Genomic DNA, 26,473 nt, shown 5'->3' on the forward strand with positions numbered 1-26,473 from the left:
GTTCGATTCATCAGGAATTATGAAAAGGAAAGAAAATCGCTTTCCATCAAAAAATCAGTTTTTAGAAATTTTCATTTAATGGAAAAATAAAGCCGACTTATTTCTACGTGAAAAGGCGCTTTATAATTGTCACAAACACACTCACAGAGTCGGGATCAATAATTCCCATTATTCTCAAGAAAATCATCTGCCGCACAGTTGCCCCAGAAAGCTGTCAAGCAACGCTGTAAAGCAGCCGGAGCCGCAGCCGGAGCGAGAGACCCGAGGTTTCTATTCCTTTCACTTTGAGAAATCAGCAAGCAACGCGTGGCTGACACAAACTCTAAAGAGGTCTCAGATGGGAACTGGGCGAGACAGGCGAGGAATCACCCAGGTATTTCATTTGCTATAAGCCGCGTAGGAACCTACGCGATGTAGTTGGGGGGTTTTCACTCCAGATACACATCTTAGAAAAGCTTTTAGCCAAATTAATGTTTCCCCCTTCACGGTTACTAGGATGGATGACTGCTTTAAAATCCTAAATCGTGTTTTGGGAACAGAGCTGATTATTTAAGGCTTAGAGCCGCAATATGTTATTGTCATGGAAACAATACAAGTCTAAAGGATCCGCCACACAAAGAGGGGGCAATGTGAAAAAAAAAAAAAAAAAAATGGCCGACCAGAGCCAAAAAAAAAGAAAAATGGACATCTTTTGGAGCATTTTTATTAAATATTAAATTCATGTAATTGGGGTTAAAATGTCAGACATTTTGCAGTTTACCTTCTATAGACTCGTCGTTGCACTGCTCACTGCAGGCTGCAAAATGAGTTAACTGAGAAACCAAAAGTGAGCTAGTGTTGACAGGAGCGCTGCCTTCAAACCGGCACTTTGAACGCAGCCTTTTTACTGCCAAGGTTTTGGCAGCAGAACAAAAAAAAAAAAATACAAGAACACAGTGTGTGAACATGACCTAAAGAGTACCTCTGTAGCAAGGCATCCAATAGACTTATTGAGTAGGAGAGTACTAAATTATTGGCAAATGTGGCTATATAATGTATTGTACAACCTGCAGCTAGCATGGATCCATAATATGGCCACGATCATGAAGCTTACAACAAAGCCCTGTTGTCTATACTGATGTGGAAATAGTTATCTAATAACAGGCAATCACAATGGGAGGTCACATACTAGAAATCTCATTAACACATGAAAGGATATCGTCAGCATCAGAGACCCCTAAACAACTATTTTCCTACTGCTGCAAAGTCTTCTAATTGCTATGGTATTATTATAGCGGTGTATGTTATGAGCAAGCACACTTATTAAAAAAAAAAAAAATAGAGAAAATATACTGGATAAGAACCAGGACTTGCTTTGACAATATTCATATTGTGATGACATCACAATATTGAAAAGAAGGATGAATAATCATAATAAAAAGGTCTGAGGCTCCGTAATACTAAACTGAACATGGAGTCATCTACAGCCCAGAGATGGCAGCTTTCTAATAAAACATACAGATTTAAAGATGTGTCTGCTGAAAGTGGTGGGCTATAAAAAGGAATGACGGAGCGCGTCTCTCTCATGCAGAATGTGCATTTATGAATGAGTCAAAACAATACAATATGCACAATGGAACAATAAGCACATTTGTCTGCCTCCATTCCTTGAAATGCGGAGCACTTGCCATTTTCATCGGTCTCATTTCATCTACAAATTGCCTGGACCTTATAGACGGCTCTTATTTGTATACTGCACTCATCACATCAGAAATAAAGCTCCGCAGGAAATGGCTTTAAAACAGCAACAAAAGTTTACAAATTGCACTCAAACATACTCCACTGAATGCACATAATTTACCGCGTCAGGAAAGGTTTTTGAAAAAAAAAAAACCCCCAACAACAATAAGGACAGAATGTATTTACGACAATGACAGCTGAAAGTGATTGAAAGCGCTGTTAGTATTCAACAATCGGCTGGTCGGGTGAGCCAACACTGCCACCATGTGGAGCACTGAGGTTACTGCATAGACAGCTGGAAGCGATAACCAGAGCAACACCTTTCCTAGGTTTTCATTGCTCTTGCGATACATTCATCAGTGTCACCTTCTTTGAGGACTGTTACAAGCCTACGAATGTATGTAGGAGATACTGAAATGATGCCGAGTGTTAGCACTGACCGATCCGTAGAATAGGAGGACGCTGCATCTAGGAACAAGCCTTTTTAGGATTGTTCTTATTTGAGACATTACATAGTAACATAGTAACATAGTTAGTAAGGCCGAAAAAAGACATTTGTCCATCCAGTTCAGCCTATATTCCATCATAATAAATACCCAGATCTACGTCCTTCTACAGAACCTAATAATTGTATGATACAATATTGTTCTGCTCCAGGAAGACATCCAGGCCTCTCTTGAACCCCTCGACTGAGTTCGCCATCACCACCTCCTCAGGCAAGCAATTCCAGATTCTCACTGCCCTAACAGTAAAGAATCCTCTTCTATGTTGGTGGAAAAACCTTCTCTCCTCCAGACGCAAAGAATGCCCCCTTGTGCCCGTCACCTTCCTTGGTATAAACAGATCCTCAGCGAGATATTTGTATTGTCCCCTTATATACTTATACATGGTTATTAGATCGCCCCTCAGTCGTCTTTTTTCTAGACTAAATAATCCTAATTTCGCTAATCTATCTGGGTATTGTAGTTCTCCCATCCCCTTTATTAATTTTGTTGCCCTCCTTTGTACTCTCTCTAGTTCCATTATATCCTTCCTGAGCACCGGTGCCCAAAACTGGACACAGTACTCCATGTGCGGTCTAACTAGGGATTTGTACAGAGGCAGTATAATGCTCTCATCATGTGTATCCAGACCTCTTTTAATGCACCCCATGATCCTGTTTGCCTTGGCAGCTGCTGCCTGGCACTGGCTGCTCCAGGTAAGTTTATCATTAACTAGGATCCCCAAGTCCTTCTCCCTGTCAGATTTACCCAGTGGTTTCCCGTTCAGTGTGTAATGGTGATATTGATTCCCTCTTCCCATGTGTATAACCTTACATTTATCATTGTTAAACCTCATCTGCCACCTTTCAGCCCAAGTTTCCAACTTATCCAGATCCATCTGTAGCAGAATACTATCTTCTCTTGTATTAACTGCTTTACATAGTTTTGTATCATCTGCAAATATCGATATTTTACTGTGTAAACCTTCTACCAGATCATTAATGAATATGTTGAAGAGAACAGGTCCCAATACTGACCCCTGCGGTACCCCACTGGTCACAGCGACCCAGTTAGAGACTATACCATTTATAACCACCCTCTGCTTTCTATCACTAAGCCAGTTACTAACCCATTTACACACATTTTCCCCCAGACCAAGCATTCTCATTTTGTGTACCAACCTCTTGTGCGGCACGGTATCAAACGCTTTGGAAAAATCGAGATATACCACGTCCAATGACTCACCGTGGTCCAGTCTATAGCTTACCTCTTCATAAAAACTGATTAGATTGGTTTGACAGGAGCGATTTCTCATAAACCCATGCTGATATGGAGTTAAACAGTTATTCTCATTGAGATAATCCAGAATAACATCCCTCAGAAACCCTTCAAATATTTTACCAACAATAGAGGTTAGACTTACTGGCCTATAATTTCCAGGTTCACTTTTAGAGCCCTTTTTGAATATTGGCACCACATTTGCTATGCGCCAGTCCTGCGGAACAGACCCTGTCGCTATAGAGTCACTAAAAATAAGAAATAATGGTTTATCTATTACATTACTTAGTTCTCTTAGTACTCGTGGGTGTATGCCATCCGGACCCGGAGATTTATCTATTTTAATCTTATTTAGCCGGTTTCGCACCTCTTCTTGGGTTAGATTGGTGACCCTTAATATAGGGTTTTCATTGTCTCTTGGGATTTCACCTAGCATTTCATTTTCCACCGTGAATACCGTGGAGAAGAAGGTGTTTAATATGTTAGCTTTTTCCTCGTCATCTACAACCATTCTTTCCTCACTATTTTTTAAGGGGCCTACATTTTCAGTTTTTATTCTTTTACTATTGATATAGTTGAAGAACAGTTTGGGATTAGTTTTACTCTCCTTAGCAATGTGCTTCTCTGTTTCCTTTTTGGCAGCTTTAATTAGTTTTTTAGATAAAGTATTTTTCTCCCTATAGTTTTTTAGAGCTTCAATGGTGCACATCTGGTCCATGTGAATAACTGCTTTTACATGAACAGACAGCAACTTACCTGTGTATTAAGGACTTCGCACTGAGAAGATAGTCCTGAGGAATCCCCCGTGTGACTGGCCTCACTCTCACATCCAGAGACTTCACCTGAGGGGACAAGTATATACCAGCTGCTGGTTCAAAAGCATGAAAAATATTACATAATGCCTACATATAGCCTGGTAACAATGGACAGGAAGGTTTGCACCCTGACATCTTGTAAATCAGGCCACAAACATTTGACCAAACAACCACCTAATGTGCATGAGAGCCTATTGACTCAACAGATGATATCAGTGAAAAGAAAAACTGGGCATGTTGTAGTAAAAAACAAAAGGGATCCCCCACTATAACACTGCCATACCCTCTTTTCCTGCTGCAGTGATGACATTCCAAAAAAAAAAAAAAAAGACATGTGATCAGCTACAGCCAGTCACTGATTGAGTTACGGTAAGTAAAAACTCCTTCTGATAGGCTAAGCAGTTATTTCCTGTTTGTAGAAAAGTAATGGGAAGTAGAGACCAGCAGGGAACTTGGGAAATATCAGAACTTGAGTGACAAGGGGTTAATGAAATATGCCTAACTTCATTAAAAATAAAAAAAAAGCAAAATGCTGATTTAGTAATAGTAAATTCCCAGAGAATAAGCTTGAATGAATTCTAATCACAAAAGTGGAGGTTTAAGTATGCAAACAAAAAAGATTTACCCAAGTTCTGTTCTTGGCATGGGTCATCATAATGAGTCTCCAAATTGTTCATTTCTTCTTCCTCATTTTCTACATTTGCCTTTTCGTCTTCACTATGGTACTGTTCCTTTCTAGCTCTTTTCAGACTACGTCCATGAATCCTATCCTGTGTCCTTGTACCTTTACGATCAATGGCTACATTTGTCGATTGGTCAGATGTGTTTGATTGAGAAGAGAACAGGTTGACCGAATACTGAGACTCCTGACTACATACTAAGGCTTCACAAGGAAGGTTGAAGCTAGTCTGAGTTTTGCCACTAGTGCTGCAGCTACTAAACATTGCCAAGACACCACCACCTTGTTGTCTGGGTGAAGAACTGGCAGATACATTTTTCGGGTCAGCATTAGTTGATGAATTGCCAAATAACGCGTTAAAACATGGCAACTCCTCATCACCACTGGACTCCTCTTCAGAAGATTCCAACTTTTGCACTCTACGCTTCCGCCTTCTTACAACTTGTGACTGTATGACAGGAGATACAGAACCGTCAACCAATTGGGACTTCTTGCCATCACCAAAAACAAATGACTTTTCAGCAACAGCACAGCAACTTGTATCTTCTCGAGTTATCTCAATACTGTCCAACAATCCATCAGGTGTATCGGAGTAATCGTCAGGACTTTTGTCAGGACTGCCATCATGAGATGCTAATCGTCTTCGTAGTTTCCCTGCCATTGACCCTTGGGAACCATTAGAAGAAGTCAATTCATTTACTTGCACTTCATCAAAACTGCCCTTCTGACAACAATCATTCCTTACTTGTTCATTTTCTCCTTGACTGATCCCACTTCTAGGGTCCCCTCGCATGGCTGCAGCAGGATTTTGATGAGTAACTACTGGGAACAGCGACAATGATTCAGTTTCAGAATGCAATGGAGTTCGCTTACATTTTTGCATAGCAAAACGTTTACCAGGGTTACATTTTTGTAGCAGTTCGACATCTTTACCATCATTCGAGTGGTCATTGGGTGCTATTGTTTTAGTTGTAGGTACTATTTGGTTATTGGTGTACTCAATTTGATCTTTGCTGCCAATATCAGAGATGTCCATTACGTCACAATTTCTATTAGAAGCAGTTTCATCAATTGGATCTAGTTTAAAGGACATCCTCTTAGCACTTTTAAAAGTCTTTAAGAGGAGCTCTGTGTCAAGGTCAGAGTCTTCTATTTCTTCAGCATTCGGCACGGATATTGGAGAAGATCTGTGGAACATATCTGACACATGTTCAGAATTGCAATCCATGTGTGAACATTCATTTCCTTCCAATGTCACATTTTTTACTGCAATTGGTGACTCAATATTAATTTCAGGTCCGTGGTTTTCTAAAACTGCACATGGTTCTTTTGAGTTGATCAAGTTAGGAATGTTATTTGCGGGATCTTCAATTTTTTGCCCTCCACTCCTAATGTCCTTACTGATAGCTTCTGTGACCATCTGATTTAGGAAATCATTTTCTTTCAATAAATTAAGTCTTTTGCTCCGCCTGACATTTTTCTGGTCAACTTCATGCCCTGGCTCAGTGCTGCTTGCATAGCTGTCAATCTTTACTTCAGATGCATAGTGAGGACTTTGTTGTTTACCGGAGTCTACTTCAACTCCTTTTATCAAATGGGGAAATTGCGCCATCCTTGTACATTGGGTCTTCTCTTTCTTCCTTTTCAAAGTCTTCTTCTTCTTCTTCTTCATTGGTTTGCTTGACTGCGCATCAGAAATGGTTTCTAAATCTTGACCTACCTCATCTATTTTATCAAGATCCAAAAATGAGGCAATGGGTGCTTTTAGCTGATTGCTATCCACATCTAAACCAAAATCGTCCACCACCACAGGACAATTGGAAATACTTGGTACTTTTAGTTGATTGCGATCCACATCTAAACCAAAATCGTCCACCACCACGGGACAATTGGAAATTCTATCTGCATTTTGTTCAACCTTCTTAATGAAGTGTTCAGGCTGGAGGCCAGAACTTCTTTTTGGCTTTAACCTAGGTTGTTTGAGAACCTCATTTACTTTTAATGGCTCCACAACACCATCTACATGAACATCAGCAACACAAGTCATATTACCCATTTGGTTTGGCTTTTTTTCTCTTTTGTATATTCTTCCAAATACCTTATCCTCAACACTAACAATACTCTTTTCGACAGCATTTAATACGACATGAAGATGAGACACAGTCATAACTTTTGTCTCATCAGACACACTGGAGTCATTATCAGAGGCAGGTTCATCTTCTACAAAAGAAATATCAGGTAGCATTTCTTCATCCTTTGGAGAATTATTCAAAAACTCATCTGTCTTCAGAAGCCATTCATTTACTTTCTTAATGCTTTTCTTTAGCCGTTGCCTTGATACTGTGTACGATGCATCCCTTTCACAACTCTGAGTGCTAGCCATGTTTTCAGGAGTAGAGTCATCTCTATCATATGAACAATCAAGAGCAATTTTCAATGTCTGACTTTCACTGTACTGTTGCCTTTCTAGTTGCTTATTGGCATTGCGCTCTGAGAGGTTCATGACATTCTCAAGGTTAATATGTCCATTTTGTTCAGCCTTGCTTTCACATACATCTGTATCAGTTATTAAGTGGCCTTTGAATACTGCAGAATTTGTACTGTGCGTTTCTTTCAATGCTCTCAAACAATCTGTGGACAATAAATTGCTTCTAAGGCTCTCAAAGTCTCTTTCGGAAAATCCATATTCAGCTATAAAAACAAAACAAATAAAAAAAAATATTAGTAATGTAAATTATGAAGAAATTGATGCTCTACCATACTGAAGATGCAAACACTACAAAGAGAGCAAATGCTATAAACTCTAGCCTGGAATCAATGGTTTGTAGTAAATAATGGCCAAAAAAATATGTATTCACACCTGATCTCTGGTGAAAATGCTCGATTCCCCACTCAATCTTTTTCTTAATTTTATTTATTTATTTTTTAAGAGTAGAAACGAGGTGGAAAACAACACATAATTAGTACAGCAGAAAAGGGGCATCAGTGCTTACCTGGCCAGGTCTAAGAACAAATGCACAATCAGGATGCAGCCAGCCCATGTAGTACAGATGGCGGCAACACAGGGGCAAAATACTGATATGACAACCACTCACAACCTACCAACTCATGGAATCACAGGAATCTTTGGACGTATTGCGCCATGAGCATTGACTGAACATACACTGCAGTGTGAATAGACCCCAAGGTAGAGTCACCAGTAGGGCTCTAATCTACCAAACACTAGTATTAATAAATCTCGCAACTTATAGAAATAATGTCACAGAGGCAATATATATTCTAACGTTTATTAGAACAGTCACATTTATCATACTCAGAAGAGAAATTTCAAACATTTCATTACAAGAAAAAAAAAAGAATTTTTTTTACACTATTTTGCTGCATTAGTCTCATAAGAGCAACTTTAAATGGGTCATAATTCAACCCGTTCTTTAATTAGAAAACTGTGAAAAAATGCATCATGTAAAAAAAAAAATATAATATATCAATCGCAACGCTGTATTCAAAGTTAGCTTTAGTTAATCCATGAGACGGCAGACTGAATTATGTACAGGCAATCATATCTTATAGCGCTTTAATCCCGATCAGGCGTTTGGAGACACAATAAATCAGCAGGGGAAAGAGCAAGTGATATTTAATTTTTGCTGGAATCCCCGATAAAACTGACATCCTTGTTAAGAATGTTTCTAATATTGTGATGTTTCATTATGTATGAAAACATAATTATGGAGTTGACATCGCTTTAGACATAATGCAGGCGGTTTAAAAAATGGGAAACAGAGTTCACCGCAAAGTACAATTTCATCTGAGCTCTTAGAACGGCATAATTTCATGTCTCAAAACCTCAATGGGCGGCTCATGGGGAAATGACTTATTGGTGCCACTTCCTCTTCATTTAAAGTGACGCAGGCTCCTTGCATTTAACTGCACCTCCAGCTGAATTGAGCAGTTGGTCGCAGGAGAAACTGATGCAACCATATGATGCTACGAAAACTGGTACGGCAGAATAAAAGTTGCTGCATCATCAGGGCTGTAGAGTCAGTAAGCCAAACCTCCGACTCCTCAATTTCCATGACACCAACGCCACCAAAATGGGCTCCTACTCTACGACTCCACAGCCCTGTGCATCATACAATTAACTATATGAGGACACAGACTCTTCTGATGCTGCACATCCTTCTAATAGCTGCACATGTTGGTAATGCAAAGTAATGTCATTTTCTGTGTTGAGACCCCATTATCAATTGCTTACTACACACCATACAGCCATAATGCGCCACAAATCCCACACCATCAAGAAAGTCGCAGCGGCTTACAAATTAACTGTGCATAGTCATGCAGTTCTCGCATTAAAAATTAATTTCAGCTTCCTAGTGATCAGTTTGAAAGCAGGTAATACTTTCATGATTTAGGCTCAACTGTGTCTCTGTTGGCCATCGTGAGACCTTAGCCATAAAGGGGTTATCCAGGACTATTTAATTTTTTTATTGGTTTAAGAATTTATAGGCTGGTAGTTTCTGACTACCTGTGTGTTGTGCTCGGCGTCGATATCAGGCAGCTCAGAGCAGTCAAAGACCGCTCCTGCTGGCGATTCTGCAGCTTCCAGAGAGGTCAAGTCAACAAAGCAGACAATTCTGTTCCAAACACTATTCGGCCACATCTTGGAGCCCACCTCAAAATGATGTCCAATAGAGCACATAGTGACTCGGTCTGCATGATTACAGTCAATATGTTGTGAACATAGCCGAATTCACTTTCTTGTCACATCAGCCCATAGGTCAGTGACCACCAATGGGATTAATGTAAATGGACTCCTGAATTTTTCCTCATTTTCAATACAAACAAACTACTTTTTCTCCATCTCTACTCCAAAGAAGCTTAGGGTAAAGGTACTGTCACACTAGACGATATCGCTAGCGATCCGTGACGTTGCAGCGTCCTCGCTAGCGATATCGTCCAGTGTGACAGGCAGCAGCGATCAGGCCCCTGCTGGGAGATCGCTGGTCGGGGAAGAAAGTCCAGAACTTTATTTCGTCGCTGGACTCCCCGTAGACATCGCTGAATCGGCGTGTGTGACACCGATTCAGCGATGTCTTTGCTGGTAACCAGGGTAAACATCGGGTAACTAAGCGCAGGGCCGCGCTTAGTAACCCGATGTTTACCCTGGTTACCATCCTAAAAGTAAAAAAACAAACTACATACTTACCTACCGCTCTCTGTCCTCCAGCGCTGTGCTCTGCACTCCTCCTGCTCTGGCTGTGAGCGTCGGTCAGCCGGAAAGCAGAGCGGTGACGTCACCGCTCTGCTTTCTGGCTGCCCGGCGCTCACAGCCAGACCAGAGAAGCAGAGCGCCGAGGACAGACAGCGGAAGGTAAGTATGTAGCGTTTGTTTTTTTACTTTTTAGGATGGTAACCAGGGTAAACATCGGGTTACTAAGCGCGGCCCTGCGCTTAGTTACCCGATGTTTACCCTGGTTACCCGGGGACCTCGGGATCGTTGGTCGCTGGAGAGCTGTCTGTGTGACAGCTCTCCAGCGACCAAACAGCGACGCTGCAGCGATCCGGATCGTTGTCGGTATCGCTGCAGCGTCGCTATGTGTGACGGTACCTTAAGGCATGGTAAATAATGCTATAGCACTTGCCAATTAAATAATCTGGCTTAAATTTGTTGACTGCCCAGCAGGAATCATTCCAAGGCCTCGAGCTTTGTTCGGAGTTACATAACTGTAGAATCCCACTGGAGATATTCACATCATCATATGCCCACACCATATTATAAGGTACTGATCCTCAAGAATGCCAAGTACTAAAGCTACATAACAGAAACTTCACCCAAATTGAATCACAACATACCTAGATCAGAGGCTGCCACATCTTCTGTCTCCAGTTTAGAAGAAACCTGATCATTTGCTTCATTGGCCGCCAAGTTGTCGTCTTTGTTTTCAAGTTCGAAAGATAAACTGGGCTCACTTAACATGGACGGTTGATCAGCATCACTTCTATCAATAAAAGAGGAAATATTAATATCTATAAAATAAAAAAAAGGATGCCCCACGTTCTTAAAAAGGGAAAAACACCAAAGGCTCATTAAAAAGTGCTTATGTGTTAATAACAATCCTCTACATTGTCAGAATATGGGAATTTTTAATTGTATCGTCTAGTACCTGTTGGCCATCAGCAGTGTCCAGTCTCCTAGGTAAGTAGTGCAGTGCTTACAAGCTCTTTGCCATAGAGCTTGCAATGTGAATGCAGCGCCTTGGCTAGCCAGATCATCAGATCCTGGCAGCTTCAGTGCCCATGCACATCTCCACCACACTCACTTTGCTGGAATTGGGTTTCTTGCCCATACATCACACTGCTCTCAGTTTAGGTAGCAAAAACCTGGTGACAAATTCCCTTTAAAAGGAAACCAGTGACCTCAGAAAACTTTATTTGCCTGTAGATAAAGTGTTTAATCTACAAGTAAACAGCATTTCAATGCTGCCAGCTTCCATACTGAAAGTGTGCCTACCAGGATAAACTAATTTACTCCAAGGAACAGCCTGGCTTTCAATCATAGGACTTGTGCTGGGAGCAGTTACAATTATCACTCACTACACTGGTAACAATAGCACTAAGCAAGCATTTTGATTGCTGGCCTGCATTTTTTCATTTTTTGCTACCTCACAACATGGAATTTCACTTTTTTTTTTAGGGTTTGCATCAGTTCATGTAACGCACATGCATACAACTGTGAACAATTGGTTTTCTTCTTATTATGAAACAAACAAGAAATAGGGACAAAATATCCGAAAACTTCAGTGTGCATAACTATTGACCCTCTAAAGTCAGTACTCTGTAGAGCCTCATTTTGAGGCAGTTACAGCTGCAAGTCGCTCTGGATAAGTCTCTGTGAGCTTTCCACATTTTGCCAATAGCATTTTTTCCCATTCCTCAAGGCAAAACTTACGGCTCCTTCAAGTTAGATGGTTTCATCTGGTGAATAGCAATCTTCAAGTATGACCATAGATTCTCAATTGGATTAAAGGTCTGGGCTTTAACTAGGCCACTCCAAAACATTTCCACGCTTCCCCATAAACCACTTAAGTGTTGCTTTAGCAGTATACTTTGGGTCATTGTCTTGTTGGAAGGTGAAATGCCATCACAGTCTAAAGTCACTGACAAACCGATTTTGCTCAAGAATATCCCAGCATTTTGCATATTCCACCTTCCCCCCTTGACTTGAACCATTTTCCCCAGTTACTGCTGTCGTCAAACATCCTCACAGCATGATACTGCCACCACCATGTGTCACTGTGGTGATGATGTTCTTGAGGTGATCAGCTGTGTCTGTTTGGCACCAGACAACATTTACTTTGGTGGCCAAAAAGTTCAATTTTGGTCTCATCTGATCACAGATGTCTCCCAAATGTCTTTTGGCAAACCGAAAACAAGCCCTACGGTTTATTTTATTTTTTCGTGTGTGTGTGTGTGTGTGTGTGTGTGTGTGTGTGTGTGTGTGTGTGTGTGTGTGTGGTGTGTGTGTGTGTGGAGGGGGGGTTATGCAAGTAAAGGCTTTTTCTGCACACTGCCATAAAGGCCACCTCTATGGAGTGTACAGCTTATTGTGGTCATATGGACAGATACTCCGGTCACTGCTTAGGAACTCTTCAGCTCCTTCAGGGTTACTTTTTGTCTCTGTGTGGCCTCTCTGATTAATGCCCTCCTTACCCAGTTTTGGTGGGGTGCCCTCTCTTGGAAGGTTTGTTAGTTGTCATGTTCTTTCCATTTGATGGTGCTCCTGGGGATCATTAGTGATTTGGATATTTTTTTTTTTTTAATAACCCAACCTTGACTTGTACGTCTTAGCAACTTTGTCCCTGACTTGTTTGCACATCTCCTTTGTCTTCATGGTGTTGTTAAATTAGTGGTACCTCTTGCTTAATGGTGTTGCAGCCTCTGTGGTCTTTCAGGAAAGGTGTGTATATACCGGCAGACCATGCAACACTTAGATTGCACACAGGTGGACTACCTTTCACTAAGCACGTGACCTATGAAAGTAATTGCTTGCACTAGGAATTTTGGGGGGCTTCATAGTAAAACGGGAGAATACATATACCAGGGGTAGCTGAGATCCTGGAGAACATAATGAGGGTAGGTTATTACGGTTCCCTGTCACATGAATGCCGTTATTCACCGAATAACGGCGATCACAAAAAAAAAGTCAGATTTAAAATTAATTTCTTTCTCCTCTGATATTATCTAACACATCGGAGTAGAGAGAAATGGGGTCCCCCAGCCCTCTGTGTCATATTTCTGGAAAAAAATGCATGATCAGTGCATCCGTCGAGATCTGTGGCCAGTACTGGCAACAATAGGGAATTTTTCTTATTGGTTCTTTTTGATCACTGTGATAGGGTCTACCATAGTGATCAAAATGTAAAAAACAAAAAAAAAAAAAAAAACATCAAATCCCCTCTTGTCACCTCCTTCGTTAGAAAAAAAAATTATAAAATAAACAAATTGTAATATTTTCCATTCTTTACAGATAGGGTTGGAGTTGGGCTCATGGCTAGAACATGTGGCTGGAGTTAGATTTATTTTTTTTTTTTTTTCCAAAAAAAAACAAAAAAACAAACACAACAAGGTGACCGCCAGTTTTCAGCGCAAGTGCTCGCTACTTGAGTTTGCATTGGGTGGTCGCGTATGCATGGAGTATGATGGATCCCTGCATGATTTTTTGGGGGTGTCAAACAACCATGAAACATGCAGGGCAGGGACTCGAGCACGTCACTCGACCACCCTCAATATTTGATGCATGCCCAAGCACTCGATGCAAACTGGAATAGCGAGAACTTGTGCTCAACATTAATGATGATATATTCAAAAGGACGACGTAATGTTATCAAATTCTGTGTCGTACCTGTGGGTTAAAAATGCTCACTATGCCCCTTGATAAGATCCTTGAGGGGTGTAGTATCCAAAATGGGGTCACTTGTTGGGGATTTACACTGTTTAGACACATCAGGGGTCTCCCAAACACGGCATGGCGTCTGCTAATTATTGCAGAAGATTTGGGGTATTGGCGTACTCAGGAGCAATTGCACAACAAATTTTATGGTCCATTTTCTCCTGTTACCCTTGTGAAAATCAAAATGTTTGGGTTTAACCTAAATATTTTTATGATAAAAGTTAATTATGCAAATGGTCTCTTCACAGAGGAAGAGAACTAGAACTCTAGTGCCACCTATTGGAAGGTAGAAATCCTACAGGTCAATGTCGACCATTTAACGAGCCATGATAGAAGTTAAATCCACATTACTTCAGTTCTCACGAAGCAACTGAAGGGTTCATAAACTTCTTGAATGTGGTTTTTAGCAGATTTTATAATGATGTCACTTTTCATTACTTTCTGTCATATTGACCCCGCAAAGTCACCTCAAATGTGATGTGGTCCCTAAGAAAACGGTTTTGTAAATTTTGTTGGAAAATTGAAAAATCATTGGTCAACTTTTAATCCTTATAACTTCCTAACAAAAACATTGTTTCCAGGATTGTGCTGATGTAAAGTAAACATGTGGGAAATGTTATTTGTGAACTAATTTGTGTTACATAACTAATTTAAGGACACAAAAATACAAAATGTAGAAAATAGCTAAATTTTGGCCAAATTTCCGTTTTTTTTTTTTTTCATAAATAAACGAAATTCATAGACAAAATTTTACCAATATCATGAAGTACAATATGTCACGATAAAAAAACGGTTTCAGAAACAATGGAATACGTTGAAGCGTTCCAGAGTTATTATCACAAAGTGACAGTGGTCAGAACTGTAAAAAAATGGCCTGGTCACTAAGAGGGTAACCTTGTATACATGTGTATGTACTGTAGTGTGTGTGCTAAAGTACTCGCCCTATTGTGGTCTTCTCAGGTATCCAGCACTGTTCCAGACTTCACGGCTCTTCAGATCACGCTGTGCTTTGTAAGATCCAGAGGTAGATTATACAATGTCTATGGAGCTTCAGAATGAGGCACTACAGACTATTATATAGTAATATGCATAGAGCATAAAGTGAGCTGAGGAGTCGGAAGAGGGGCGACGTCACTGAGGAGCGAAACAGCGATAACTGAGAAAGGGCGAGGATATTATCACACTGACACTACATTACATACACGTTTAAAGGAGAGAGAAAAAAGTCCATGCGAGAGCCTAATTTCATCAGCTGACAAGTTCCCTTTAATACACAATATCCAGTGCACTCATAGTTAAAGGTTCCTTCGCCTGTCTCATGGATGCAGCTACAGGCACAGATCTAAGGCATCTTTAGGTAAATGCTACCTTTCTGTGCAGTTTATAAGGCTAAGTTCACACTTATACAGTGCTTTGCACTGAGCACGGTGTGTCCGAATCACTGAAAATAAAGCTATTCCTACAGGAATCCTATGGCGCCATTCACTTGAACGGAGCAGATGGAGTCACTGTGGACACAGGATGGTCTCCATCATGGCAGTATTGGTCTTTTTCCGATATGGACAAAACTGTCGTTATTTATGAGCCAAAGCCAGAAGAGGATTCAGAAGGAAAAAGAAGAACACTTTCTATCTTTTTCAGTCTACTACTAGATTTGGCTTTTAAAAAAAAAAAAAAAAAAACAGCACCCAAAACGGCATGCTTGATGCCAGCTTCATGGCTATTTTCCATGACGCCACGGGGATTCATGCGCTGTAATTCCGTTCTCAGACATACAATGGTAAATAGCTTTTATCTGACGTCCTGCAGCAGACATTCATTTCCTCACTTGAAGCTGCAGTCATCAATAATATCTCGGATCTACCTGTCCGTACGTGTGGGCGGGCGGGAAGGCACAGCAATGTAATAAAACTCTACAATCGCCACAGAAAATAGTTCTGATTTCTGGGTATTGCAGAGAAAACCATAGAAGCAGGGTGCTATGCCTTCTCACGAGACTTTTGCATTGACTGGCATGTCAATTAATTGTCTAGCTGGGATAAATGGTTAATGATTTATGGAATAGTATATAAAGAAATGTGAGGGCAATGCAAACTTTCCATTCCCTGTTTATATCTCTACGATCAGAAAAGATGCCATCTCTCAGTAAAAGACTAATGGCCGGTGACACAGAGCACTTGGAACCTCTTTTGCCTGGTTTCGGCGGCGGTATAAAAACGCAGTCCCGGGACTATGGAGGTGATTTAAAGCCCATGATAAAAACTCATGACTCCTGAAGGACCTTAGCATACTAAAACCAAGTTTATGAGTTCATAACAGTAGAGGGAAACACAATCCCCCAAAGCATCGAGGCAGAACGGCACACGGCAGTAAAACCGGTGAAAGTTTTACCGTGTGAGAAGAGACTTAGAGGGCGTCCACTCCGAATGCGGCAAGATAAGTGGACGCAATAAATGGCCTAAGGCCAGCGAGAAAAGTGACAAGTCCAAGAGCTGCCCGATCTTCTGGTCATAACAACAATCATCTCACAAGTGAAGGATCTGCAGATACTGAAGAGCAGCAGCGTTATTAAAGCACTTCTTCAATTTTAGTATTCACACGTTATTGCCTCTGCTTACCCCAAGCTGCCGGCTTTCTTGAATAAATCATCTTCAGAGGAGTCAGACACTAAAACAAACAATTAAAGCAGCAATTAAGATTCTGGCTAAAACCAACTACACATTAATTATGTTGTGGGATTGAAATGCAAACATATGACTTATGAATATAAAGTGCCTCTAGCCGAACCCACGCCACAACTTTTTGGACTGTATTAACACTTTAACTCATGATAAAGTCTTGAGTGCCATGTTGAGCGAGACATTTCAAGTAATCTATCATATTCCACCCACCCTTTATATCAGTTGACTGATGGTGAAATTGCTTTACACTAAGTGGTGCACAACTTTTTCTGGTCTATTAACCCCTTACTGACTGGAATTAATAGTGGGTTGTGTATCGAATTAACATGGCTATCAGGGGCCTGCTGAAAATCTTAGCCCTTCTACATAGCGTTTGCTTGTGCTTCACAAGAGAACGTCATTTTCATTCTATATTGCAATTTGAAGATTCCACTAAGACCTGGAAGGTTACACCAATCACAGAAGTGTACAGCGATATTCTTGAGACATTGCCTTTAGAGGGGCTGATCCGTTAAAATTATATATCTATAAATAATAATAATAATAATCTTTATTTATATAGCGCCAACATATTCCGCAGCGCTTTACAATTTAACAGCTTCAAACACAACAGTCATAAGTAACAATGTTAATAATACAATAATTAAAGCAACACAAGACGACCCTGCTCATGAGAGCTTACAATTTACAATGAGGTGGGGAAATACAAAGCACAGGTGTGTATTTACAATGATGTACCGTATTTACAATGATGGTCCAGCCATCTTCAGGGAGTGGAGTAATAGATGGAAGTAGTGAATGGGCTACACACACACAAACAAAATAACTGATGAGGGAACATGATAGGCCACTCTGAACAAATGTGTTTTGAGGGAGCGCCTAAAACTATGCAAATTGTGGATGGTCCTAATTTCTTGGGGTAGAGCATTCCAGAGGATTGGCGCAGCACGGGAGAAGTCTTGGAGTCGGGAGTGGGAGGTACGGATCAGTGCAGAGGTTAGTCGAAAGTCATTTGCAGAGCGCAGAGGTCGGTTAGGCCGATGGACAGAAATGAGGGAGGAGATGTAAGGGGGTGCCGCACTGTGAAGAGCTTTGTGGGTGACAACAAGTACTTTGAATTGTATCATGTAATGAATGGGCAGCCAGTGTAATGACTGGCGAAGAGCGGACGCGTTTGAGTAACGATTAGCTAGATAGACGACCCTGGCTGCTGCATTAAGGATGGACTGGAGAGGGGAAAGTCGAGTGAGGGGGAGGCCAATTAATAGAGCGTTATAGTAGTCCAGGCGGGAAGTGGATCAGGGCGACAGTGAGGGCTTTTGTTGTTTCTATAGTGAGAAAAGGGCGGATTCTAGAGATGTTCTTTAGGTGTGAGCGACACGAGCGGGCAAGAGATTGTATATGGGATGTGAAGGAGAGATCAGAGTCAAACATAACACCCAGACAGCGCGCCTGCTGCGAGGGTGTTATTATGGTGCCATCCATGGAGAGGGAAACGTCAGGTTTTGGGAGGTTAGTAGATGGTGGGAGCAGAAGAAGTTCAGTTTTGGAAAGGTTGAGTTTCAGATAGAGAGCGGACATGATGTCAGAGACTGCGGACAGACAGTCAGTGGTGTTCTGTAGTACAGCAGAAGTAAGGCCAGGGGATGACGTATATAGTTCTGTGTCGTCGGCATAAAGATGGTACTGAAAGCCAAATCTGCTGATGGTCTGTCCAATTGGGGCCGTGTAGAGGGAGAAGGGAAGGGGGCCAAGGACTGAGCCCTGGGGTACCCCGACAGTGAGAGGAAGAGGAGATGAAGTGGAGCCAGAGAACAGAACACTGAAGGAGCGGTCAGAAAGACAGGAGGAGAACGAGGAGAGAGCAGTGTCCTTAATGCCTAGTGACTGGAGCCTAGAGAGTAGGAGAGGGTGGTCAACAGTGTCGAAAGCTGCAGAAAGATCGAGAAGAATGAGCAGACAGTGGTCACCGTTACATTTTGCTGTCAGAAGGTCGTTAGGCACTTTGATGAATGCAGTTTCTGTGGAGTGTAGGGGGCGGAAGCTGGACTGTGAAGGGTCTAGGAGGGAGTGAATGGACAGGTAACGGGTAAGGCGGGAGTAGACTAGGCGCTCCAAGCGTTTAGAGATGAAGGGGAGATTGGAGACCGGTCTGTAGTGGTTTGTGCAGGATGGGTCGAGGGTGGGTTTCTTTAGTAACGGAGTAATGATAGAGTGTTTGAAGGAGGACGGGAAAATGCCTGACGAGAGTGAGAGATTAAAGATTGTAGTTAGGTGAGTAGTGATGACTGGAGAGAGAGACTGGAGAGAGAGACTGGAGGAGATGAGAGGGAATGGAGTCCGTAGAGCATATAGTCGGACGAGAAGAAGAGAGAAGCCTGGAGACTTCTTCTGTGATGGGATCAAATGCGGATAGTGAGCCAGGGGAGATGCAGGGAGGGATGGGAGTCACTGAACTTGGTGTCTGGTAGCGGATTTCCTGACGGATATTATCTATTTTCTCTATAAAGTGGGCAGCCAGGTCATCAGCACAAATGTCTGTGATAGGGGCTTGAGCGTTTGGCCTGAGGAGGGAGTGAAAGGTGTCAAAAAGTTTCTTGGGGTTGCTGGATAGTGAGGAGCTCAGAGTGGTGAAGTAGGTCTGTTTGGCGATGTGAAGGGCAGAGTTATAGGTTTTTAACATAAATTTGAAGTTTATGAAGTCTTCTGGTGTGCGAGTTTTCCTCCATAAGCGTTCAGCACTCCTAGAGCATCGCTGGAGAAATCGGGTTCTATATCTATAGAATTGATAACAAATGTTTCATTTCTTGTGGTTTAACAGTGACGATCGTTCATGAAAATTGAGCAGCCAAAAGTATGAATGGAATGATAGTGATCATGTGTGACCATTGGGCCATTCAAGGTACAGTATATAGAAGAGGTGGTCAGGCATGCTTACTGCCTCTCCTTGTGTGATGGATTCAGCAGTTAGACCCCCAGCAATCCACATTTATCACCTATACTGTGGGTAGGTGGTAAATGTTGCTTATGTGACACTCACTGTAAGGCTAGGGTCACATTGCGTTAGTGCAATCCGTTTAGCGCTAGCGGATTGCGCTAACGCAATGTTTTTAAAGGGTCGCGTTTCGGGGTCGCGTTAACGTCCCCGCTCTCGCAGATCCCCGATCTGCGAGAGCGGGGAACGGACCTCGGGCGCGCCGCGGACGCTGCAAGCAGCGTCCGAGGCGCGCTACAAAAGACCGGCGCGTCGCTAGCGCGTGCCGAAAATGACACGCGCTAGCAATGCGCTGGTACATTGCGGGCAATGGGAGCGCTAACGGACGCGTTGCATGGCGTTAATTTCGCCGTGCAACGCTGTCCGTTAGCGCTCTGACCAAAACGCAATGTGACCCCAGCCTAAGAGGGATTAATTGTGTCAGTGCTCCTTTCCAGACCACGATTTCTGTACCGGCTATTAACGTTAATGTGTTCACACTTTTAAAAACAAACTGTTGAACCCCACTGAGACAGCTGGTAAATAAAAGGAATGCTGCCTCCCAATTAAACCTACTAAAAACAGTGTGTCATCCTTCACCTCACAGCATCTTACCGAAGTCTGATATTAGTTGTTTGGTCTCTTTCTTCTGCCGCTTCAGCTGCTTACAGTCCCAAGTGTCTGCATCCCTAGCGAGCCGTGCGTCCGTGCTGGCTTCCTGATAATATATAATGACACTTGCTAGCAGGAAGTGCAAATACAAGAGGACAATACTAAAGCCAAAAACCATTGCTAGCAATTCAATATGATGTGGATTACATGCAGAATAGTATAACTACAATTTGTATAGAATTAGGGGGCAAAAGGAAAAAAAAAGTAGATTTAATGAGCTCATTTCTGAACAAGAGAGGCAGAAAGTTGTATTCAAACGGCATTTTTCATCTAATCTCCCCATTGCATAATTTATCTCTAATTACTAGTTGTCTCAGATGATGGGAGGAAGCCAACAGCTATACAGACTCCTATACCCTCAATACACAGAAAGGGGGATTAATCCTGCTTATCATTCCTTAGCATACAGTTGGAAGTGGAAAAGGCATGGACTAAAATTATACAGCGGTATTGAGCTTTGTAGATGTGAATCCAGCTCTGGGAAAAGGCAGCTAGTATATGCACAATCTGTCTCATGCTCTACGGAGCAAACCGAGAGCCAAACAAAATGTAACCTTTCAAATTGAGATACAAAACCAAAGACATGGGCTCACTGGGAGAATATACTGTGGTGAGCCATTGGACAATCACAAGAATATGAAGTACTCGAATTCCTGCATGTGCCTCTTAATGAATTTTACATAATTGATCCAGCACACTTGATTAACAGCAGCATATGAAATTGTCACAATAATGTGTGTCTCCTCAAAGGTTCCAACAAGGGGACTGATGACCTACTGAGAATGTTTGACCAATACCATAGTGCACATTAATGTATCAGTCATCCGAGTTCATAATGAAAATTGCATACCTTATTAAATAGATCTCTTACATCTGACGTTCTTACATTAATAATCCATATCAGAACGGCTGTATAACAAAAATACTAAAAAGAGCATTTTAGGGGTAGTGGCCATGCTCTGGTACTGAGTGGATGCATGTGAACAGAGCACCCGGTAATCTGAACAGATATAATGCTTAAAAACCCATATTCCTTACCAATAAATGTATTCTACCAGTGGAGGAGGGGGAAGACTACGCAGCAGTGCTGAACAAGACAGACTACGAGGCCCAAGGCCCACTGCACTGCTGTCTGGAGAACAGGCCGGATAGGTCATCAACAGAGAAGGGCGAACCCTCATGGTAAAGTTCGGTGTCCGTACCGAACAGCTACTGTTCGGACACTGAACACTAACCACCAGGAAGTCCATGTTACTGTTTGGGTTCGACCCCACCGAACACCGGGTGTTTATCGTGCTGTTATGTGCGAGACAACACAGCAAACACGGCTTCTGATCGGAGGTAAAATCATCACACACACCCCCAGTCAGACAGCTGCGGTTCCCACACTGTCAAATGACAGCATGAGCCCGCAGCTATGATCGGAAGTATAAAGTTTACCTCCGGACATTGGCGTCGGCTGATAGGACTACTGCTCCCATCAGCCGCCACCTGCTGCTGCTAATAACAGGAAGATCAGGAGCGACTGATGGGAGTATTAATCTGTCGGCTCATAAGCTGTAAATAAATAATTTAAAAAAAGAAAACCCCGGTCTTAGTTATTTAAAATAAATAACTTAAAAAAAAATAAGCATGGGGTCCCCCCACTTTGCCCGGCTCTTTCCACTTGCCCTATAGCGGTGGGAAGTGGGGTTCATATTTGTGAGGTTGATGTATTGTGAGGTGACATCAAGCCCACGGCTTAGTAATGGAAATGCGTCTACAAGACACATATCCATTACTAATCCTATAGTTGCATGGTAAATAAAGACACAGCCAGAATAAAGTCTTTTATTTGAAATAAAACAAAACACACTTTTCCATTTTTAATTTAAAAATAACAAACACAGTTATACTCACCTAATGCCTAATTCCAGATGCCTAATAATGCCTAATGCAAGAGACGCATATGACAAATGAGTCCATTAGCAAGCTAACATAGCTCTTGGATGGGGGATTCAGCTTATACTCTGTTTTCAAATAACTCTAGGGAGGTTAGACTTCTGGTGCAAAAGAAAATTCCCTTTAAATGTCTGTATACTCTTACGTCCTATCCTGCCCAGGAGCTGTGATATGATCAGACCATGTTCCTATACAGTTCAGGAACAAAGAGGAAAGGATTGCCTTCAACGCCGATGACTTATTGTTTGGTAATAATTCAAACATCTCCCTTCCAAATATAATGTTAACAAAAAAAATAGGAACAGAGCCGAAACGTTGCCCAGACAAGTGGGTTTAATAAATTCTGCACAGATTTTTCAGATGACATGGAGTGCTGCCTGCTTTTTTGAATTCTAAATATAATGGATACAATTGAAGGATTTGGGACCTTTTCAGACCGGACTACAAATTGGTCAAAGCATGCTCTGCTTCCTTTAGATACTATGGACACCTCTGTTTGGGAGGGTCTGTCAAATATTCCTGTGGTACAGAAATTTAAATGCCTAGGTTACATTACCAATAAGCCACAGGATTAAGGCCCCTTCACATTAAGCGACGCTGCAGCGATACCGACAACGATCCGGATCGCTGCAGCGTCACTGTTTGGTCGCTGGAGAGCTGTCACACAGACCGCTCTCCAGCGACCAACGATGCCGGTAACCAGGGTAAACATCGGGTAACTAAGTGCAGGGCCACGCTTAGTTACCCGATGTTTACCCTGGTTACCAGTGAAGACATCATGTCAGCAGGGAGTCCAGCGACGAAATAAAGTTCTGGACTTTATTCAGCGACCAACGATCTCCCAGCAGGGGCCTGATCGTTGGTCGCTGTCACACATAACGATTTCATTAACGATATCGTTGCTACGTCACAAAAAGCAACGATATCGTTAACAATATCGTTATGTGTGAAGGTACCTTTATACCCCTTTAAATCTCAGCTCTCTGGTAACCAAAATGAGGAATAAAGTGAGCGCTTGGGGAAAACTGGATTCCTAAGTACTGGTTCAGGAAAACACATAATATATTTAGAGATCTAGTGTGGAAAAGAGGGGTCTCCAGAATAAAGTTGGAAAAGCTGCAGCTACCTAAAATCAAGGGGGGTGGAGGGGATCAGCTTTGCACACCACAAAGGGGAGAGGGGAAAAGGGATATTTGGTTGTGGGGAGGGGAGCAGAATTTGGTTTATAAAACATATGAACTTTGGTTTGTATGCTTGCTATTATTGTACCTGAGGTATATAAGGATCTGTTTAATGCCAAATGTTCTGCTGTAACTTTTGACATGTTTTAATAAAAAATGTGATAAAAAAAAACAAAAAAAAAAAGATTTTTTTTTGTGTCTAACTGTAAAGTAAGAACTCAAGAATCCAAGTGTAATCCGCCTCTGCAGACTGACTGACAACTGATTGTCTTTAGTGTGATCTCAGCAGCAGAGGAGGGACCCTGAGGAGCAATCAGGCAAGCTGGATGAAGACCAAGCTTAAGCTTTCAAAAAGAATTATATAGCCATTCTTGAATTTCGAAATAAGTACACAAGCCTTAGTTCTAATAGACCTATCTATTGATGTATGCAGTATCTACTGTGAATTCTGGTGACAGATCTGCTTTAAGGGGTTGTTACGGGAGGGAATCAAAAGTAGGACAAGCCCTATAACACAGTAGGCCAGGCAGGACTGCAGACTGATTCTGATGCTATTAAAAAGGCAAGAAATGCACGTCATGTAGATACCACAGTCTCCGAAAACGCTGCTCTTCAGGAGGTAGAAAGAATCTGCTCAAGCATTCACAGATTTACATTATACTTGATTCATAGATATTTTTTTTACGTCTAGTAAATCCATACATACTGTATGAGTGCAATACGCTATGATAAAGGTATGACTGAGGGATTTTATAAGAACAGCATGGACACAGAGCCCTGTCTTGATATTCCACTCATGGTTTATTGATTGAATATGTTAGTGGTATAAATGAGTTCCTCCTCTCTGCAGTTTGTGTTGCATCTCTGGAGATGAGATCCTGTGGGGTTATTAAGGATACGCTAGTGCTCGGAAGTACTAATTGCTGGCGGCTTCACTGTACATAATGAGTTTTAGCAGCTAATTGCTTTAACAACTGGTATATGGGCAAATAAAAGATTTAACTAATATGTTTCTAGAGAGCCTCCTGGTGGACACCATCTACAGAAGGAGACCCTGACACTGTCGCGGTCAAAGAATATAAGCTGTGAAATTAAGCACTATTATGACCCTATGAACATATTAAACATCCCCCAATAGTCATCATTAGATATATAAATCTTGGGATAAATTGTGAAAAAAAATCTAAAAAATGTCGAGAATTTGTGTAAAAGTATCATCAAGTGCATCCACTCTATGGGAAAAGAAATTGTGGTCGCACACACTGGCTAATGTGCATTTGCTATGACGCAAACCGTACAAACATGGAGATTGGTGCAGTTTTTAAATGGTCAGCAGCTAAATACAGTTTTATGGTTAATGGCCTGCAGTACATGACCATACAGCTACCTACACAAGCTGCTTTTAGCTTCAGTCAACTTAAAAACCTGACCAATGAGAAAATATCAGCCATATAGCGTTATGGAAAATGCACGGATCTCCAGATGCAGAAATAGTTTGAGATAGAATGTGAATCCAGCCTTTAAGATTTAGTACGTGGCAATTTTCCATAAGCACACTATGGTATGGAGTCCTGAAAGGATCCAGCAGGCTCTTCTGAGCTACATATACTTCTTGCTGTATGATAAAGCAATGAGCCTACAAGGAATGCATGTCAACATGGGTGCCACCCTAGCTGTTTACATGTATGAAACCCCTATGGACTCTCAGACATTTCTTGGTGGTTTCCATGATGAATTATGCAGCTTTTGACTTTTTAGATATCATGCAGAACCACTGAACTTAAAGGCTTGACCTCAACTTTTATCACTGCATAGTCTTAGAAGTATAAAATAACAAAAGTAAGCTTTCTCACCCTTCCCCGGGTCCAGTGCTGACTCTCCGTCGCTGCATTGTTCAACACAAGTCTACAGCACTGCAGCCAATTATTGGGTTTTTACATTGGCACAGCCAGTAGGTCAACCTTTTGATCAACTGCAGCGGTTACGAGCGCTGCACATGGGATGTCACTGCTGCAACTGATCAACAAAAACCGAAGCAGCCAGCACTGGTCATAGGGACGGTAAATAAAAGCTCAGTTTGTTACTTTATGCGTCTCAGCCTATGGAATGCTAAAAGATACAAGGAGGACAACCTATTTAAAGTGTCTTTCCAGTTTACATCTCCTGCCCCATCTGCGTTACATATACACAAAGATAGATCTGCCATAGCTACACTAGTGGACATTAGGCACTGCAGTAGTAGTGGGTAACCATGAGATGACTGAAGAGCATCTTGCATGGCTCCTATTAGAATTGTGAGGATATACACTACACTACAGTTCCAAAGTTTAGGGTCACCCAGACAATTTTGTGTTTTCCATTAAATCTCATACTTTTATTGATCAAATGAGATGCCAAATGAATTGAAAATCTAGTCCAGACATTGAAAAGGATCGAAAAAAAGATTTTTATTTGAAATAATTTTCGCCTTCAAACTTTGCTTTCGTCAAAGAATGCTCCCTTTGCAGCAATTACAGCATTGCAGACCTTTGGCATTCTAGCAGTTAATTTGCTGAGGTAATCTGGAGAAATTTCACCCCATGCTTCCAGAAGCCCCTCCCACAAGTTGGTTTGGCTTGATGGGCACTTTTTGCGTATCATACGGTCAAGCTGCTCCCACAACAGCTCAATGGGGTTGAGATCTGGTGACTGCGCTGGCCACTCCATAACAGATAGAATACTAGCTGTCTGCTTCTTCCCTAAATAGTTCTTGCATAATTTGGAGGTGTACTTTGGGTCATTGTCCTGTTGTAAGATGAAATTGGCTCCAATCAAGCGCTGTCCACAGAGTATGGCATGGTGCTGCAAAATGGAGTGATAGCCTTCCTTATTCAATATCCCTTTTACCTTGTACAGATCTCCCACTTTACCAGCACCAAAGCAACCCCAGACCATCACATTACCTCCACCATGCTTGACAGATGGCGTCAGGCACTCTTCCAGCATCTTTTCAGTTGTTCTGCGTCTCACAAATGTTCTTCTTTGTGATCCAAACACCTCAAAGTTACATTTGTCTGTCCATAACACTTTTTCCAATCTTCCTCTGTCCAATGTCTGTTTTT

At 41.7% G+C, this 26,473-nt stretch overlaps 1 protein-coding gene across 2 annotated transcripts in view; it reads right to left on the reverse strand.

The window, feature by feature from the left end:
• The window catches only part of BRCA1 (BRCA1 DNA repair associated), a 227,260-nt gene that overhangs the window by 107,993 nt on the left and 92,794 nt on the right, over positions 1-26,473 (reverse strand). For both annotated transcript variants that reach the window (XM_069751885.1, XM_069751886.1), the window contains exons 7-11: positions 20,194-20,296; positions 16,542-16,590; positions 10,827-10,972; positions 4,920-7,664; positions 4,236-4,321 (exon numbers count right to left, since the gene is read on the reverse strand). In XM_069751885.1, the coding sequence (XP_069607986.1) occupies positions 4,236-4,321; positions 4,920-7,664; positions 10,827-10,972; positions 16,542-16,590; positions 20,194-20,296 (3,129 nt within the window). The remainder of the gene's footprint in view (positions 1-4,235; positions 4,322-4,919; positions 7,665-10,826; positions 10,973-16,541; positions 16,591-20,193; positions 20,297-26,473) is intronic.

This window comes from Ranitomeya imitator, chromosome 2 (assembly GCF_032444005.1).
Source record: "Ranitomeya imitator isolate aRanImi1 chromosome 2, aRanImi1.pri, whole genome shotgun sequence".
In the NCBI taxonomy this organism is placed as follows: Eukaryota; Metazoa; Chordata; class Amphibia; order Anura; family Dendrobatidae; genus Ranitomeya; species Ranitomeya imitator.